This window comes from Pteropus medius, unplaced genomic scaffold, assembly GCF_902729225.1.
Source record: "Pteropus medius unplaced genomic scaffold, Ma_sr-lr_union100, whole genome shotgun sequence".
Classification (NCBI taxonomy): domain Eukaryota; kingdom Metazoa; phylum Chordata; class Mammalia; order Chiroptera; family Pteropodidae; genus Pteropus; species Pteropus medius.
The window spans coordinates 16,548,765-16,568,548 of record NW_024349797.1 but is presented as its reverse complement, the minus strand read 5'-3'; the positions used below and the strand labels follow the sequence as shown (position 1 = coordinate 16,568,548).

At 56.0% G+C, this 19,784-nt stretch overlaps 1 protein-coding gene across 1 annotated transcript in view; it reads left to right on the top strand.

The window, feature by feature from the left end:
* PRIMA1 (proline rich membrane anchor 1) overlaps positions 1-19,176 on the top strand; it is a 45,181-nt gene extending 26,005 nt beyond the window's left edge. Inside the window, 3 exon segments of the mRNA XM_039884085.1 lie at positions 9,068-9,197; positions 17,986-17,994; positions 18,750-19,176. Coding sequence (XP_039740019.1) covers positions 9,068-9,197; positions 17,986-17,994; positions 18,750-18,843 — 233 coding nt within the window. The 3' untranslated portion in view covers positions 18,844-19,176.
* The last annotated feature ends 608 nt before the right edge of the window (positions 19,177-19,784 follow it).

Sequence of the window (19,784 nt, the reverse complement as noted above, 5' to 3'; positions counted from 1 at the left end):
TGCCCCTGACCTTTGCTGTCTCACCACATTGCCACAGCGCCCTGTGCCACATGCCTAGGGACCTTCCACCAGGGTGTTGGTGTGACATTTGGAGTAAAGGGCCATTCTAAAAATAAAAGGGAAGGAGTGGAATGTTCACTTGCAAAATAAAATCTTGGGGTACAATTTCAGGGTACCCTCAGACAGCTCTCTGAAGCTTACCTAAGAATGTCAAGTGAAGGCTGCCTTAGGTAGAGGTAGGCAAACTTTTTCTGTAAATACTTCAGGCTTTGTGAGCCATACAATCTCTATTGCAGCTGCTCAGTTCGCTAGAAAGCATCCATGACAATGCGTAAGCAAATGGGTTATGTCTGTTCTAATAAAACTTTATTTACAAAAAAACAAGTGCTGGGCCAGATTTGCCCTGTGGGCCAGAGTTTATCAACCATTTGTCTGACTTGATCCTGAACCCCTCCTCCAAATGATTACAATTGTTTAGACAGAGAAGATTCTACCTGACTGGGCATTTAGTAGGCCCTATCATCTGTTAAGTGCCCTCTAGAGGGAGAGAAAGTGATCCAACACCTACTGAGTATCAGCTGAGTGCTTGGGACTCTGCTGGGCATTTAATATGTACCAACAGATGCATTTTCCTATCCCAAGGTCATGAGCATCTAACAAAGATGAGCTCACTATTCTCAGTCAACTCACATTGGCTCCCCGCATTCAGGGCATTATTATTTCCTGTTTTATAGTTTTCTGTTTGTGCCTAAGGTACATGTACAGTTTACTTTCTCCGTGAGGCAGGAACCATAGTGTGTGTTTATCTAGTGATTACTGTATTAGTCTGTTCTCCAGCAGATCGTAAGCATCACAAGGGCAGGGTCCCTATCTGTGTTGCCGACCATCATATCCCTGGTACCTGGCATAGTGTATGACACAGTAGGCTCTTAGCAGATGTGTGTTGAGGGTATGGATTAGCGCTTGAATGATGATGAGTCAGGGCAATGAGGGTGGGCTCGAGTGGTCACCCGGAGCTTTTCCGAAGTGGCACCATCTCGTCACTTCTCGACAACTCTGCACTGTTTCTAAAGCTGGCAAGTGGGGCCCTTCTGGGCAGCAGTGCATCCACAGCCCAGGTAGGAGCAGATCTGGGAGGGTACCCAGGGCCAGGAACAGAGAAAGGGCTGACTGCAGCTACTAAAACAGAGAAGGGTTGTTGAGTAACAAGTCCTGGCTCTCGGGAGCCTCACAAAGAGGCTGTTTGGGCGAAGAACAAGGGGAGACGTGTTCTGCAGTTGCCACCAGAAGCAGAATTCATTCCACTGGGCAGCGGCCTCCTGTTCTCGGCTCCCACCTCGGCGGCCACCCACATCGCTCCCTGGCATCAGGAGAAGTCATAGAGACTTAGACCCAATTCATAAATATCCCTTCCTAATTAGGCACAGGAATGATGGAGACAATTATTAATAATGTATTGGGTGTTTTTTAAAATGACCCCCTTAGGAGCCGAGCCTGAGAACAGTGTCCTTGATGATAAGCAGCCACACTGCCACCACGCTGGGCTCTGTGCCCAGGACGCCAGGCGGAAATAAATAAACCAGAGGAGTGAGTGTCCCGTGGAGCTCGGGCAACAGGCTGAGAGTCACGGATGGAAGGGCCAGGGGCCCCTTCAGTGGGGAGGTCCCAGGCACCAGCATGGGGAGCAGAGAGGCTGGGGCCCCAGCTGTCCATGCCCCCATCCCTTCCCTTGCTAGCCCAGGCCAACCCTGATAGGACCTTTGCACAGGCTGGCTACCTCTCTCCCCGACCCTGTAGGGCTCAGCCTAAACATCACCTCCTCCAAGAGGCTTCCCTAATGCCCAGGGTACTCTGCAGTGGGCCACCGGGGGTTGTCTGCTGCCTGCAGGATCTCTCATGTGCATCTCATTTAATCCTTGCACCAGCCTGAGGAAGAGGTTCTGTTGCTCTCTCCCAGTTTGCAAGAGAAAGAACTGAAATTAAAGAGTAAATTATTTTCCTAGGGTCAGAATCTGGAATTTAACTCCAGGTCCTTCTGATTCGAAGCCAGCGGGGGTAACCACTGTGCTCAGCGAGGGGAGGTACCCTAGGGAGGAGGGGCGGGGAGCAAGAACCAGCGGAGTTGGGGAGAGAGGCCGGTGGGGAGAGGAAGGGCAGGTGGAGAAGGCGTTAGAGGGCTCGGCCACAGAATTCGGCTGCTGGCGGCCTAGCCGTGGAGCAGAGGGAATGCCGACCTTCCAGGCTGAGGCCTGAGCCGGGGGGTGGGCAGGGCAGGGAGCGGGAAGCTCACTGTCGGATGCCACCAGCACAGGAGGTGGGCGTCTGAGGGATGCTGCACGCGTGGGGTGGTTGTTGGGAAGAGGCCGAGGGCAGAGAGGGTGTTTGGGGGCCGGTAGGACCAGGGGCCCTGGCAACTCTCCTGTGAAGCCCAGCGAGGTGTCCAGCCCGGTCAGCCGTGCTGTTCGGGCCCCTCTGGAGTTCTGAGTCAGTCCTGGTAGCACACCTGGGTCTGTCTTCTGGCAGAACCCCTCGCCGTACGAGCTTCCACGAGCCAACAGTTTCTTTCTATGGTAGATGAGAGCCCAGAGGCTCAGCCACAGCTGCCCACCACAGCCCGGCTGACTGCAGCAGGAAGGGGCTCCTGGCCGGCTTCGGGAGGCAGTGCGGGACTGCCAGTGCGGGACTGCCAGGAGGACTGCGGGAGGCGTGGTGGGCAAGACAGACGGCGCCCAAAGCGGGCCCAGTGCAGCCCGCTGCCCGGTGCTTCGCTCACCCTCCAGCCCTGGGTCAGGGGCAGGGACCTCCATTTAGGCTGCAGTGTCCTCAACATACTCCCTTCTTTCAGAGTGGAGAGGGGGTGCCCCTTCTGGAAAAGGCGGGCACGCACACACACGGGCACCCAGGAGCCGTGCCTGCCTGTGTGTCTGTTCAATGTGGTTAAGGAATTCATGCCTTCTGCCCCCTGGGGTTTCCTGCTGCGGGAACCTCTGGTCTGAGAGGAATCAGGAAGACTTATGAAGGGGGAATCTGCGGCACCCAAAGCCGCAGCCAGAGTCCTCGGTGGCAGAGACAGGATGGCAGGGCCCCCCAAGCTGAGACACAGATGTTGACTGTTTTCATCTGGAGCAATGCCAACGGAGGTGACTTCTTTCTCTCTGGAAATGGGGGCTCATTCCAAAAGTGTGCATATAGTGACATGTTCCATCCTGCGTTTGTGGTCTTAAAGTCCTGCCACACCCTCTGGCCCCTTCCGGGTAGGAAATGAGTAAGTGCCCCACTCCCGAGCTGGCCGGTGCAGGAGGGTGGACGCCTGGCACAGGCCTCCCTGTGGGTGCCCCGTGCCCATGAATGGATAGCAGTGGGCCTGAGTGGGCCCCTTGTGTTGGGAGACAATGGGCGCTGTGCGGGGGTGGGGAGAGAGGGAGGAGGCCGAGGGCCCTGCTCCGCCCCCTCCTCCTCAGTGGACTCTGGGGCTGGGGACACAGAGGCAGTGAAAGAGACAGGGCCCTGAGCCCACGAAGCGAGCTCTGAAAACCCATGTCCTCGACGCCCTCGGGGGCTGAGAGATTGAGAACCAGGGTCTCCCCCTCCTCTGAGCCTCGGCGCCCTCCTTTGTCCTATGGGTCTATGAAACAGGCTCCGCCCTCAACAAGTGTTTTTGCAGAGCTCCTGGACCCCCTCGCCATCCTCATGAGCCAGATAACACCAACCGGCTCTTTAGGTGAGCCCGCCGAGGAGGGCGAGGGCGCATGCGCTGGCGAACGCCCCTCCGCACCCCAGCGCCCAGTTGGCTTGGGGCATGTTCTCCATACGCAGCATGCGCACCCTCCCAGGTGTGCCCGACGGTTTCCTCGAGCCCCTTCACGTGGGCTAGAGAGAGCGCAACCAAAGAGGACCCTACAAGCCCTAAGGGCCAGCAGTGCCATGACTGTCCCTTGGCGCGGGGACCTCCTCCGCCTCTGTTTGGGAAGCGCATCCCCTTGAAGGACACTGATCTCTACGGCTTGGGGACCCCGGATAGACCCACGCTGGGCTGAATCGTCAGTGGCCGTGATCGGCCTGGTGGGCTGGGAGCTGGGCTTCCAGAAGCCCGAAGCAGAGAGCAACAGCAGGCGCCTCCTCACCCAGCTTGATTAAGGCCAATTAAGTATGCCGTCCAGGATCAGCCAGAAAACCGGTCAGGCATCCCGGGTGTGAGTCACCAAAGACTTTGAAAGTTAGAAGGGATGTCTGACGGTGCCCCTGAGGCCCGCTGCGCGCCCGGCAGTGTCTGGCACTCACTCGGGCGGCACTCAAGAAGCGGGCAGCCGCGCGCTGGCCTCTCAAGGTGGCCACACACAAGGTCGAGAGGCTGAGCTCCCATCTCCCCACGGATAAGTGATGTTAAAACAAAGACCATGGCTATCACTCCCTTCTAAGAACCGTTGAAAGGTATCTTCCAAACTGAGGCTGTTTTCTCTGATTCACATCGCTGTTCCTTTGATTCATTCATCCCTCACTGTTCCCTCCCGTCAGTCACACATCTCCTGTGCACAAGCCCCCACGAGGAGACAGAAGTGACAGGTTCCCGGGTCCTACGTGAACATGTATTGAAATTGCCGTGAGAACCATCACAGGGCACACCTGGGCTCACATCCTGACAGGCCCCTGGCTCTGCGGCCTCAGTCTCCCCACTTACAAAACGGGGGTACACATAGACTCTGCACCGTTGAGACCAGCAGCGTGCCCTGGAGCCAGTGATAAGCAAATGGTGGTTGCTACTCCTGGAACCTTCAAGAATGCTGCCTTCCTCGTCACATCTGATTGTCACAAAAAGCCCGTGAGGAATATAGGGAAGGTGTCTGTCACTGAGAGCGGCTGGGGGCGGCCTGGCCTGCCTGTCCCCACACGGTTCCTCCATGGCACGGGACCACTGGTAGGTCCCGCGAGCCCCTCCCCCCTCCCCCCCACGGAAGTCCTTTGGTCTGCTCAGCCTTCTTGACACCCGCTCAGATGGGCGCTTCTGCAGCGACACCCCACCCTCATGCTTTCCTAGGTCCCTTCCCACAAGACGTGGGGGCCTCTTAACCTCTTTTCCATTTCTTTCCTAGCGCTCGCCACGATGCGCGATCGTATGTTTATCGGTAGATTTAGTCGTGCGCCCTCAGTGGTCTTCACCTTCTGGAAGTTTCCTCATCTGCTTCGTTCCGTTCTTGGACTGGCCCTCTCCCCAGCTTCCCGAATGGGCTGGCTTCGCCCTCCTGGGCCCGCAGTCCGGAAGCTCTCTCCAGGCCCAGGCTGGGCAGCCAGAGAGCTCGCCTCTTTGTCTCTTGTCTCTGTGGGATCGCGGCTTTGCTGCCTTGATGTCCACTGTTTTGAAAACCAGTTTTATATAGTTGGTATATTTTTCGGATTTTCAGGTGTGTGGGAAGTCAGATGTGGCCCCTGTGACTTCATCTCTGCTGGAAGCGGAAGTCCCAAAGAGAAGCTTTTACTGATGCATTTTGGGGGCTAAAAAGAAAAACTTTGATAATGCAAAACCGAGCCCAGGCAGTTCTAAATCACTCTCCCTGGTTGCCATCGCTTCTATAGGGGGCAGGAGTGTTTAATGAAGACAGCAGGCAAAACCTCGTTGAGTCCCAGGAAAGAGGGTGTTGCCACCCTCGAGATGTCATGACAGCTCCTGCCTTTCTGTCACATTTGCAGAATCTTGGCCAGGAGAAAGGGAGAATGGCAGAGGAGACAGGGCTCGGGCAGCCTCGGGTGTGGCACTTCACACCCTGGTGGCCTCAGCCATCCCCGGTGACCACCTGCCTCTCACAGGCGTCACCCTCCCCCTAGAACCTTAGCACGTTGTGGCTTCCTCCCCTCGGCCATAAATGACCATCGCCTTGCACATCGGCATATCTCTCCTCTTGGAGGCTGCTGGCTCCTTCAGCAAGGCAGTCAGGTCTTGGCCAGCTTTGTAATGATCCATGGGCAACTGGCAGCAGACCTGGTAAGGGCACAGTTTACATCTAATTCATCTTTGTATTCTCAGCCCTTAGCACTGTGCCAGGTACAGAGAGTGCTCAGGAACTGTTTGACGGATGAATGAATGAATGAATGAATGAGCACCTTCATGATGCTGTCTTCTCGAATATGACCCATCATTCTGCTCACATGATGAGCTGTCTTATTACATCTGGGAAGGAAGTTCAGGCAGGGGCAGACCTGGCCTGCAGCCCAATGATCGGGGGGTCCCAACCCTATCCCCTGGGGAAGCTGCTTGATCCCAAACCCCAGCATTAATTCTCTTTTCTGAAATGATACCTCTTAGGCTTTCTCCAGCTCCAACATTCCCTTAGCTTTTCTAATGTAAAAAGAATGATTTAAGCGAGGATGAGTAAGGATGAGTTCTTCCAACACAATAGCTGTTTTCTTGGCAAAATCCAAGATTTATACCTAGGACTAAGTTTCACAAAATACCTCTCTCTTTTCATATCTGTTAGTATTTTTCGCTTGGGTGGCTTCATCACACACATGTGGTGAGCAGTACACTGCTAAATATTCCAGGGTGCCCCGTGCAGAAGGACCCTCTCAAACAAGTCTCCTGCTTTCCACATGGTTTTGGAAAGAGTGAGCAGAAAGGAAAATCCCACTTCATTAAGAATGAATGTAAATTAAAGAGGCGCTCTGAAATTTAGTGTCAAATTCCACGCGAGGTTTAGAATCCGCTCTTGTTTTAAGTTGATGGCATTTCTCAACAGGGACCCTGGTGGCATTTTTCAAGGGACAGTTCTACCTTGTGTGGGTCTGTTCAGGTAAAGGTAGTCGATAACATCCGTAGCTTGCTGGGCTCACTGTGGCCACCAAAGACAGCCCCCTATATTTCCAAGAGCCCTCTGGAGGGGGTGCGGCCTGGCTGAGATGTTTTCCCAGCCATGGGAGTGTTGGAGTGACATGCCAGCCATTGGGGGTGGGGGGTGGCAGGGGAGCAGGTGTGAGGGCGTCTGTGCGCTGACAGCCTGAGGTGGGATTGACAGAAACCAAAATTGCTTCCCTTTGCAGTGACAACAAGGAGGCAAACCCTTTGGGGTACACCTGTGTATCTGGTCATTTCTCTGACTCCCCAGCAGTGACCACTGCCGCAGAGAAGGCTGGGCCTAGATCTACTCTGAGGCACCTTGGGAAGACACAGCCAAGCCAGGGACACCCCCAAATGAGGACTCCTCTGAGGGGGAGGATTTTGTGTTGGCTATATCACAAAAAAAGCACTGAAGAAGTTCGTCGTGGGGAAGATGAGAATCTCTTTGGATCGCCTTTCCCTTATTTTAGAGTTTATTCCTATTTTGAATTCTATATTCTACAACTTTTCAACTTTGGGTTTCTGAAGGCTGATCTTACCCTGGCTGAGGGGAGCCATGTGGTTTGGTGACATCCTTGTCCCGGCCATTTCTCAGAAAGCATTTCTGAATCAGCTTGGTCTCTGTGATGATCCGAGGTCCACCCCTGGGGACCTTGCATTTTTGTTAATGGGGTTATAAAACTTGTTCCCCGAGAAGCACGTAATGGCTTCCTGGATCTCCTGACCCAGCTGCTGGGTTGATAATTTAGGAGCCTGTACCCACCCCCTTCTTTCCGACTTGCCTTGTTCCAAACAGGAGTCTGAGAGGACAAACACTTGGGGAGAAACAGCAAGGCATTTCCTTAGAAAGTGTCATAGGCACACCAGGGGACCCAGCGAGCCTACCCTGAGGTGTCTGTCCAAGACAAATATGAAGCATGACTATGCCAAGACCTGTAGCCAAATGTTTACAGCAGCTTTACTCACAAAAGCCAAAACAGCCTAGGTGTCCGTCAGCAGGTGAACAGATAAACTGTGGTGCGTTCACACAATGAAGTACCGCCCGGCAATGAAAAGGAAGGAGCTACTGAGAAGCGCCACAGCGTGGACGAGTCTCAAAACCACTTGCTCAATCAGGGAGGCGAAGACAAAACACACCCCGCGTGGTTCCGTTTGCATGAATGTCAAGAACAAGCGAATCTAATCTGTGATTTTTGAAAGTAGAGTAGTGGTTGCCCCCAGGGTGGGGATCGACTGAGATGTCCACTTTCGCATGTATTCACGTCCCGAAGACCAGCCTGAAGCTATAGTGTCTGTGTGTCTGTCCATCAATCCATCCATCCCCCACCAACATCCCCTCTCTCTCTCTTTCCCCCTCCCTCTCCTTTCACTCCTCTCTCTCTCTCTCTCTCTCTCTCTCTCTCTCTCTCTCTCTCTCTCCTCTTCCTCTCTCCCTCTCTCTCTCTCCTCTCTCTCTTTCTCATCCCCCCACACTTGTCCCTCTCCCCTCCTCCAGTCGTATCTGGGTCTTCCAGGACCTCTGGGAAGAAACTGTGTGATGGCTGCTTTTCTCAGAAGAGTGAATTTTTTGCAATCCTTGTCTATACCTGGGATGCAAGTCCATCCCACAGAGCCTGAGCCAAGGGGGAGGACAGGTTCATCCAAGGACCCCATGGATTGAGTAACAACAAAAGGACCCGGTGTCCGATGCTTTGTCAATGACAGACTTTTCCAAATTTCGGCCCGCCCCTGCAGGTACTCACCACATGGGCCAACTCCAGGAAGGGAGACAGCGTGCCCTTCTCAAGAAATTAGCTTAAGAACTGATGTTGACAAAGCTTAAGCTTCCTTCCTCTCCTTCCCCTCCCCAACCCCCAGTGTCCCCAGGAGCCCTGCTTCCCACCCCCACCTTCGGAGGAAGTGGATCTAATGCCTCAACTGAGAGAAGGAGATGTTCTGTTATTTTTCATGGGAAATTAAACCTGACCTTGCTGTCAGTTAGCTCATGCCAAGGGAGGATGGATGGCCCGTGGCACGGCGCTTCACCCCTGCTTGGAGCGTGCCGCCTGGCTGGGGGCCAGCCATGATGTCACCTGCTGCCGGAGTGGGGGTAGGAACAGCAGGACAGGTCAGAGAGCCTTCATCTGGGCTGTGGCTGGCAGTGAGGCCACCTTTGGTGTCATCCAAGACGGTCCGCCTCTGACGCCGGCCGGGATCCGCTTCTCTACCAGGGGACACTCAGGCTGCTCCTGTCTCTTTCAGCTCCCAACTCTACCTCGTGCCCTGTGGAGGAAAGCTGGTGGTCAGGGCTGGTGATTGTCACCGCAGTATGTTGTGCCTCCCTGGTGTTTCTCACTGTGCTCGCCATCATTTGCTACAAAGCCATAAAAAGGTGAGTACCCACCAGCTCGGAGCCCCGAGGGGACCCCCTCTGCTCGCCCCCCATCATATGTTTCTTTAATTATAAAAATTACTAAGCATACAAGAAGCAGAAAAAAACATACCGTGAACATCCATCTATCTTCACCCTGACTCAACAGTTATCAAGGTTTGGCTAATATTTGCTACATCTCTTTTCCTTTTAGCTTTTTCTTTGCTGAAATATTTTAGAGTTGATCTCAGACATTATAGCCCCGTCATTTTTAGGGAGTTTAGTTCAGCAAGCATTTGATGAGCACCAATTACATGTCAGGCCCACTGTGGTATAAAGTGGCCCTACCTGTAAGTTGCAGGCCCTGACATCAAGAAGTCTTTCAAGGCCTGGGAGTATAGACATAATCCTTGCAGGGTGGCTGATGGGGCCACTGGAGGGAGATGCTATGCTGGTCTGGAGTGGGGACGGGGTTTTGGAGTCAGATCTGAATTCAGGCTCCAGTTCCAGCTGTGTGACCAGGAGGAAATCACTTTACCTCAATGGCTGTCCCTTTCCCTCTCTGTAAAATGGGAGAAACGAGAAACAACATCTTACTGTCCTGAGGAGTGGTGAGCCACCTGCTGTAAACAGCTATGCGTACTCTGGAGTGCTTGGTATACAGTAAGTGCTCACCGGGTACCGTACCAACTTCTGCAGTTTCCATAGTCACGGATCAAGGAAGAAGGATGATAGAGGAGGGGGCAATGCTTCTCTTGGGAGAAGAGGGAGGTCGCGATACCTCAGAGAAGGTTTTCAGTGATGGCGACGCCTGAGCTGGGTTTTGACGAATGAGTAGCATGTTCCAGTGGGGTCATGAGTGGTAGAACAGCAAACTGCCCTTCAGTAACACTCGCCGTCACTTCTGTAATTAACATCTCATTTTGCCTTTCAAAGGGTATGAGGGACCATCCCCCAGCTGAGTTGGGGTTTGCTTCACCTGGTGGCAGTGAGGGGGGGCAGGGACCGGGTCTGAGAAGGTGTGGGCTGTATCCTAGGCCACAAGTTTGGCAGATTAGGCCAGGGCGTGAATGGCGCCCCCTAGAGGCACAACATAGCAGCTCCGGCTTCGTCCCTTGAGTTCTAATCTTATCAAGCCTCCAAAAATTGGCCTCCCTAGCACAGGGACCTTGGGGGACAATGTTGCAAAACACCAAAGGGTCATAGAGATGGTTAACATATTTCTTTAAACGTTTTTAAAAATTCCATAAGGCCCAAAGTCAGAGGCCATATATTCAGAGCAATCCTAACACCTAAAATATTTAACTTTACCCTTTTAATTGGCTGTCCTATGTGATTTCAGTTTAATAATTCAAAAGCAAAAAGAGTAAACTATCAAGTTAAAGTCTTAAATAGGCGCACGATCAGGCACACAGGGCGAAGGGACATGTCAGGCCAACAGCCCGGGGTGTCCTGGGCGGAAGCGGCAGGACGTGGCTGGCGAGGCAGGGCCCAGGTGCCACAGCTCCTCCCAGACTGGGCCCCCCTCCCCCCGCCGCCCCGGCCGTCAGCGTCCATGCTGCGAAGCAACCTCCAAACGGTAATGATGCCACCAAACAATGGGCGTAAGCCCGGCCCAGCAAGGTGCTCATCTCTGCATCTCCGCATCGCTTCCCAGGCGGCTCCATCATACAGGTGAGGAGCCCGAGGTCCGAAGGGGTTAAAGGAACTGCCCGCGGGGGCACAGCCGGCAGCAACGGAGCCAGAATCTGTACCCAGCACCGGGATGCAGAGCTCAGTGAGAGTGTCACTGGGAGTTCCACTCTGGCACTGGGCTGAGGACAGACCTCACTCTTCCTGTCTGCCCTTCCTCGGGGATGCCCAGAATAGGGGGGTGTGTTTGGGCCCTCTGAGGCCAGAAGGACAGATGGACAGAACAGCCCCACAACTCTGATTCAGGGGCAGACCTGGCCCTGCAAAGCAAGGCAACATGTTGCAGTCTCCCTGGGGACACGGCCAGTCCAGTTCCTAAGTGTTCCATGGTCACCTGCTGTGTGTACAGGCTCTGTAGGTACAGAGACAGGTGAGACCCAGGCTGTGCCCACAGGCTGCTCACCTGAGCCGGGCGGATATGTGAATGGCCATAATGAGATAGGTAGGTGACGGCCAGCAGCCTGGTGTGGGCGCCCACTGGGAGTCACTGGTCACCCTGATGGCAACACCACATGTGATCCGAGAGCCTGCTACAGCCAGAGGGGGTTTTAAGAAACAGAGCAGGAGAGGCACCAGGTAACCCTGGTGACATGGGATATGAGGCTGGAGGGAAACATGGCCTGGACAGGGGAGGTATTTGTCCCACTGCGCTGAGCAGCTTACTGTGGCTCAGCAGTCACTGGGAGGTATGGAAGGGTTTGAGGAGTGTGCACGTTCCCCCTGGGGCACTGCCAGATGGTGGGGCACTAGTCCCCTCGAGGACCCCACCCCCTTTCCTCTCCCCTCAGAGACAGGCAAAGCATCTTTTTAATAAGCTCAGGCTCTTCCAAAAAAACAGTCACTTCTGCCTCTGCCCCACACTCGTCCTGCAGAAACGTGCTGCCTGCTTCAGCCGGAGGAGGGCAAGGGGAACGAATGGGGGGTGACAAACTCACATTAACATACCTGACTGGAAGTGTTGCCGGTGGCCTGCTGAGCTTTGCTTCAGCGGGGGTGGGGGTTGCTGGGGAAGGAATGTGGGTGCGCCACCGTCACCTCCCCTCAGAACAGCCAGAGGGGCCTCCTATCCGCCCTCCACCCCCATCCACATGCTCTGAGCTCCTGGTTCCAGGGTTTGTTAGCGGCCTGGAAAGGCACAGAACTCACCTTAGAGGCCTCAGGTGACACCTTCCAAAGATGTGGGCGGGGCTCCCGCCAGGGGTGTGGGCGGAGCTCCCTCTACGGGTTGGGGCGGGTCCCGGGAGCAAATGGAGCTGGTGAAGCACTCCAAGATTGCAGCAGGGGGAGCGATTGGACCCCCTCAAACAAGGGTGAGGGGAGGTGCCGCAGGAACCCGGAGAACTGAGGGACTCGCGAGAGGCCATTCAGCGGGAGGTGCGGTTCACTGGCCAGAGGTGCAGCCCCCAAGCGGGAAGGGAGGGGGAGGAGAGGCCCCAGCCTCCCCCCAGGTCCTCCTGAGGCCGACGCCACTGGCAAATCAGGAAACATGGGCGCCCAGGAGGCGCGGTGGTAGGCGTCAGCGTCTGGGGCCCCGGAGTGTTTGGGGGCGGAGGATGGGGACTGCATCACAGCCCCTTTTCTGCCCTCGAACCGTGATCTGCCTCCTGCTCTGGGCCTCTGCCCGAGGTCCTCATAATCCCGAAAGGGTCGTCCCAGCACTGGAGGACAGACATTCAATGACAGGGGGCTCTGCTCAGGGCGAGCACCCCCGAACCCAACTGGGAGGGAGGCTTGAGCGGCGAGGGAGGGGGAAGGAGGTGGCAGAAGTTACTCTGAGGTAGGAGAGCAAGCCCGCCACCCCGGGCCGACCTCTGCTGGGCGTGTGAGAGAGCTCACGCGCACGTGCAAGCCGCTGTCTGTCTGCATTTCTCTCCAGGGCGAATGTGCGATTTCTTGCTCCAGGCCAATTCTTTATGGTTAATAATTTATCTGAAACATGCCTTTCTCTCGGGAAACAACGGCATTTCATGTCACTGTGAAACCATTCAAAGGAGAAATCAGTGATAAACCCTACTCTTAAAAGAAAAACAAAACCCCACTGCCCGGAGTCCCAGGGGACGGACCTAGTGAACTTGGCTTAGTGATCTTGGCGAACAGCGCAGCACAGCCTTGCGGGGCCGGCCTGCTGGGAGGATGGCGCCAGAATCAGCTGGGGTAGGAAGGAGGCGATGATTCTGGGGATGCTGCCTTGGTGTGGCAGGGGTTATGCGGGCCGCCGCAGGGCTGGGAGGAGACTAGCACCCCTCGGCCCTCCCTGGGTGGCGACCTTGGCAGGAGGGAGCTCCAATCAGCACTTCCTAATCATTCTCTGTGACCCGAACTTCATCCCCGCCACTCAAAGTCCCAATTCTGTGCTGGGCGGTGGGGTGCTCAGGGGCCTTCAGGCTGAAGGAGCCCAGAGGAGGGGCGCCCCGCCTGGACCTGGGGCCCGAGAGGTCTCTTGGAAGGGGGTGCATGTTAACCAGGCCAGGGGCTGAGAGGGGCATGGCTCACAGCGGGACTAGCCTGTGCTTGGCCCCCAAACCCCCTGTCAACTGCTCCAAGCTGCAGAGGGTCCCAGCCATGGGACCCCATGAAGTTACCATTTCGGTGGCCTCGTTGCCAGGAGCTTTCTGTAAACGGCTTCTTTATCCACAGGCATAGGATGCTCAGGCCCCAGAGCCCCCACCCAGGCCTCCTCCCACCCCTAGGCTGGTATGCACAGGTCACCAGAAGCCTGGAGATATTTGAAGATCCCAGGGCTGGGAATCAAGATGCCCCGTTCCATTCCCTGCCCAGCTCAGGGGGAATGGCTGCCCGCCCTGTTCCTGCTCTCCTTACTCGTAAAACGAGGGCCCTCCCGGTCTTGGTGCAGCCCCCTGACTCTATCCCACGGTCCTGAGTGGCAGGAGGGCCACGGCCACTAGGTCAGTCCACTACTGAGCAGAGCGCTCGGCTGGGCCCAGAGCCCGAGCCATGCTTGCTTGGTGCAGGGCCTTCACTGGGGGAGCTTCGGGCACAGTCCCTGCCCTCGAGGCACACACCCCCTGGGGGAGACGTGGGTGTTAATCAAACAGCACCCCTCCCTCCCTAGGGACCCCGCATTACAATGAGAGGGGAGTAGCTGAAGGAATGACCAAAGCTCTGTGAGCAAAGACAACTTCTGTCCAGGGCTAATGTGCCCCTCAAACAAGCAATGACCAGTGCGAGCCGTTGAGATAAGGGTCCAAGATGCCCACTGCCTGGGGAGGAGGCCAGGCCTCAGAGCCCGGCGGGGACGGGAGGGAGCCCCACAGGCTTGTGGACACTAAAGGGTGAAGCCAGCCACCAGCCACGCCCTTCATGCAGAGAAGAGCCCTGGATGTGGAGAGATGATGCCCACCCCCTCCCCGTGCCCTCCCTGGAGCCACCCCCACAGTACAAGCACAGGAAGAGCCCCTTGCCTCCTCTGGCCGTCCGTGGCTCAGGTCCTTCACCTTCTGCCATCGATTTGCCATTAAGCCACTTGACAGCCATTTCCTTCTAATTTACAAGGTATTGGCTGAAAGACCAATAAAAGGCACAAGAACAGTTTGGCCGATCCTTCGGGCCGCTAATTGCAGACACTAAGCAGGTGTGCAGCTCCCAGGGAGCGAGCTCAGGCCGCGCGCGTGATGGGGCTCTGGTGTCAGCAGCTTCCCGAGGTTGAGCTGCTTGCAATAGAGCGGGCACTTCTGAACCCCCAAGTCTCCTCAGGGGTGCCTTGGAACCCACTGACTGGCCCAGGGCTGTGCGGCGAGTCACTGCTGGTTCATGATATTTATTGAGCACCTACTGTGTGCTGGGGACTAGACTAGGTGACGGGATGAAGAGATAAACAATACTGAGCCCCTTCCCCACTCCCAAGCCCACTCCCCACCCCCAGCAGTAGAGGAAGCAGATTAAGTGCACAGACCACCAGCAAATTAATAATTGAGGTGTTTTTAAAAACTATGAGGGCTGTGAAGGTGGAGGGAAACTCAGAGTAACGAGGGAGAGAGAAAGCGGAGGGTGGCAGAGGGCTTGCTTCACCTACCCAAAGGGGAGTAGAGGGCTGTGCGTGCCTGGGGCGGGAGTGGGGGGCTTTATGGTTAGAAAGTATGGTTAAGTCTTTATCACCTTCTAATCCATGACCACCTTTTAATTTAACAGACTTCTATGGGGAGCAGGAGACAAGGGTGCATGCAGCCTCTCTTTTCAGGCTCCTTAGAGCTAGTCTTTGCCTCCAGCTTCCCCAGCAGAGCATTAGGCTGAGGGTGAGACCTGTCACATCATTGTCAGCAGGACCGAGGAGGGGCGCCTGGGTCCTGGCCCTCCCCGCCCAGGCCAGACGTACTGGCAGAGGCAGCTTCTGCAGAGGCTGGAGCTGTCGGCAGACAACGCGGAGTGCCTGCGGCTTGCCAGGCCCGGGGAGGAGGGCAGGTGGGAGGACCCGCCCTCGGACAGGCGGGAATCCTGGACACAGCCAAAAGAAAGTTCACTGCTTTTTCTCTTGGTTTTAGGAGCCATGCCGTGTAGGGCGCTGTTCGTAGCCATCTCTGCCGGCACCAAGGTGGAAATGCCTTTCTTTGGTTTATTGGGACTGGTCCTGGCTGGCTCCCAGCGCCGCGGAGCCCTAGGGTTGCACATTAGGTAGGAAGTCTGTACACTGAGGGGCGATGGCTGCTGCTGGCCAGCAGGAGCCGCTTCCCACTGACTTCGTCCCAGCATCAGTCCCGAGAGCTAACAGAGAGCTAACAAACACTTACGGAACGCTTACTGCATGCCCGAGGCTCCTCTAAGTGCTCGACATGCGTTAACGTATTTAATTATCCCAACAAGCCTATGAAACGGACACCATTATTGTGCCCGTTTTAAAGACCAGGAAACTGAGGCATGGAGAAGTTAAGTGGCTTGCCCGAGGTCACACGGCTAGGAAGTGGTGGAGCCAGGGTTTACTGGGCCGTGACCTCTGCCTGTCAGTACTTCGGTGTCACCCTGAAGTGCTGTGCTTAGCGAAGGGACCGTGTGGGGCAGGGGTGCAAGGTGAAGCCATCTCCTGCTATGTAGACAACTCCAGGAGTCCTGGGCTCCAGCGAGTCCCGGGGACTTCAGGAGTGGGCTGGGCCGCAGCCCGGGTAGCAGAGTGGCTGGGGCTGAGCTCCCACGAAGGAGGGGAGCAAACTGAGTCCACTTAGCCGGGAGCCCTGGGCAGCCGCCCTCTCCCCTTGCCGTGCCCAGGCTCTGCAATGCCGCTGCTGGGGAGCTGGACCAGCCAGAGATGCCTTCTCCGCTGGGCGGAGCCTCTGCCTGGGCCACCCGTCCCTTCCAGCCCGAGAAGCTGGCTGAGACACTAAGAAGGCCCAGGACTGCTTCCTGTCAGGTCCCTAGTGTCCCTCCAGCCAGGCTTGCTTCCCACGAGGCCGTCTGAGCCACTCTGTTCCCCCAGGGCATAGAAAGGGGTGCCCTGGCCAGCAGCCTGGCTTTGGAAGCCTGTCTCCCATCTTCTCCTGGCAGAAGGAACCCTGCTGATTTCCTGCCTTCATCTGAAGAGGGCAGAAACTCTGTGCCCCGCAGGCTTCGCCAGACCCCTCACCTCTTCCTTTTCTGGCCTGCCAGGCTCTTAAGCCTTATCTCCCCCGCCCGGAACCTGTTAGAGTAGATTCTTCAGACCCAGCCTAACACCGAATATTGATTAGGGAGGAAGGCAGTGTGAGTTTGGGCCCAGAAATGTTTACCTGTTAATATTTTCTGGAGTCCTGATTCTGATGCCCTTTCCCCCCTCGTATATTGATGATAAATTTACGAGTCTCCTTGAAGTCCATCGGGGGCCTCATGTTGGGGAACATGGATCTCACTGTAAGAAAATGCATACACACACGCTCCCCAGTTTCCCAGGCCATGCGAACTCACCCGAGTCTGAAATCAAGCCCACCCAGCCAAGTCAGAGCTGCTCGAGGCCCCTGGAAAGGGGTGGGTGGGATGGGAGGAGGGATGAAGGGGACGGAAGGAGAAAGGCCCGGGGCAGAGGTGGGCTCAGAGTCGGTCGTTCCCATGAACAAGGCAACTCTGAGCCCTGCAAAGCCGGGGGTCTCGGATCCCAGAGCACGGGATGTGCTGGGTGAAAGCAACGTGAGACTGGCTCCTTGGAGGCCTGAGAACCCCCAGGCACTGGGGAGAGGAAGGCTTCCCAAGCTAACTGGACCACAGGCTCGTTCCGGGGCAATGCTGACTTAACAGAGAAACGTCTGGACCGGAACTTGGTAGCAGTGGGTGGTGGTCCAGGCCCCGCCATAAACCAGCTGCGGCTCCTTGGGCAAGTCACCGCTCTCCCTCAGCCTCAGTTCCCCAATGAAATGAAACTCTTAACTCCAGGCCTAGCTTCCTCAGGGGACCAGAAAATCTGCGGCTGAGAGTGCTTCGCACAAAGCATGACACACCGTGGGGGGACGTGCTGGTTCACGTCTCGCATTTCTAGAAGAAGCCACAGTGGCTGGGCCTGACGCCCAGACTGAGCGCACCTGGGTTTCTTTGTGAGTTCTGTGAGCTGCTTCTGCTTCAAGGGAGAAGGGAAGGGTTAACAGATTTGATCTCGGGGTGCTGTCTGAACTGGCCTGATAATCCCACCCCATGAAACTACTGATAACCACCTCTCAGAGCCTCCCTCCCTAAACTAACGCACATAGGCTTTATCCCATGGGCATCAAACTAGTCACCAAGTACTAGTCTTTCTGACACTGAGTTTGGGGAGGCTCTGGGGACATTTGAGAAGGCAGAAGTGATCAGTCCTCGGGCTTTCAATGATGACTATAAACATTCAATTTAAATAAGGCACAACAAAGGCCAGTTCAGGCTCAGCCCCAGCATTACGAGGGACACAGGAGGTATCTGAGCTACAGCCCCATGGGCCTCAGATCCACCCAGGAGACAGCAGGACTGTGTCATGGAATTGCGCGACACAGCACTTACAGCCTGGATCAGGAGGCTGTAGCCGCTGAGGCCCAGGGCTGGGAGCTGGAGCCCTTCTGAGCCACTCAAGAGAGGAGGTGGGAGTTGAGCCAGGCCAGAAGGTACTAGTACAAATTCACTTCCTCAGCAAGTGAGCCAGAGCCCTCTCACAGCTCCCCTCCCAGCCTTCCAGATCCCCCGTGTGCACGGAGGAGTGACTCTCGGGGCAGATGGCCTCTGGAATGAGCTTCGAATGGCTCAACATGACGTGTTTGGGAGCCACTAGTGCGCACGCATTTAGTTTGGACATTTACCACCATCATCACCATCACCATCACCACCATCACCACCGTCAGCTACACTGCAGCCATCATCACCACCACCTGCTAATCCACTGTCACCACCGCCAGGACCGTCACTATCGTCACCGTCTCTGCCACCACCTTCACCCGCATCCCGATTTCCACCACTTCGGCCCGTCCTCGCCATCACCGCCATCCACTTCACCACATTTTCCACTTTCCCACGGTGACACAGAGGCGAGGCTGCGGATCTCTCCTCTTTTAACCATCTGCACCCCCACATTTTCCTCTTCACGACTGTTTGCTCATAATCAGAGATTTCAATCGAAGCCTGACCGTACATCACACTAGGCTGATCATACCTGTCGTGAGCAATTCAAACCTGTGGTCCCTGTTTCATCGTTAGTAGCTCCCCTCTTTCCTCTCAACTATGCCTTGGTTTCAGTGACACATTCTCTGTCACCCACGTTAAGACCACATGCAGCTTCTGACTGACCCCCACAAAGCTAGCAGTCCAAGGATGCTAACCTGGAACCGCGCCTGGTGAGCTAACTGGACGGCACGGCCCCCTCCCCCCGCCAGGCATGGATAACTAACCATGTCCTTCCTCTCCTGCCCCCCCTGCCTCCACTCCCACCCAGGGAAACCCCGGGAGTAGGTAGGAGGAGAATGGCACCAGTGTTGCTGAGTATCCCATGACGTCCTCGGACAGCAGCAAAGGCGTGGACGTGAACAGCACCGTGGTGTGAGCCTGCTGGCCGGAGGGGCACCTCAGTGGCACTAGTGGTCACGAGCTGATACTGAGCTTGTCCGGACTTCATCGCCTTGCTGGCCTCGAGCCTCCCGAAGGAGAAACCATCCTCTTCCCAGCCTCGGCCTTGGTCAGCCCGCGGGCAGGGGCAGCGCCGACGCCGGGCCGAGCGAGGCTCACTGCATGCCGCCCAGGACAGTGCCACCGTCGTCCGCGGCTCCCACATCTCTTCCTCGTCTTGCGTTTGGTCCGCTGCCTCCCAGCTACTGCCTAAAGCATGCACTCTGTCAAACGCAGAAGGTCTGTCTGTCTGTCTGCTGGGGAGGAGGCATCCCCCTGTAGCCAAAAGAAAGGTGATCTGAGGGCCATCCCTGGTCAGAAAACCCCTCCTCCTGGCAGGAGGCCCTGCCGCTTCGTTGACCACGCCCTCCCGACAGGAGCCATCAGCGCAGCCATGAGACGTCCCCCTTCTACGGTGCTTCCCACACATCTGTCTGTCACCCCATCTGTGATCATCTTCAGTCTGCAGGGCCTGCCTCCTCCCTCCTGTTCCCAGTGACACCCCAGGCCCCTGGGGCCTGACTCCTGACTCCCTGTCACAGAGGGCTGTGAGCCTGGCCTGCAAAGTCCCCTCCGACCGGACAGACAAAGGGGCTCGTTTACATTTGGGGGGGCACGTCTGGCCTTGCAGGGGTAGAATGACTCACTGAACCCTAAGCCAAGGGCCCGGGCAGGACGAGGTCACTACATTTGCTCTCAGACTATTCCTCTACCTGACCCTTCGGAGCTGATGGATTCGTGTGAGCCAGGCCCTGCCTTTGTCCAGCAGAGGCCACAACTCATGCCAAACCCGCCTCCCTGATGCTCGCCTGAGGCCCTGACCAGGTAGCAGACTCTCCCGAGAGCCCCTGGGCCTCCCGTCATCTCGAAGGAGGTGGC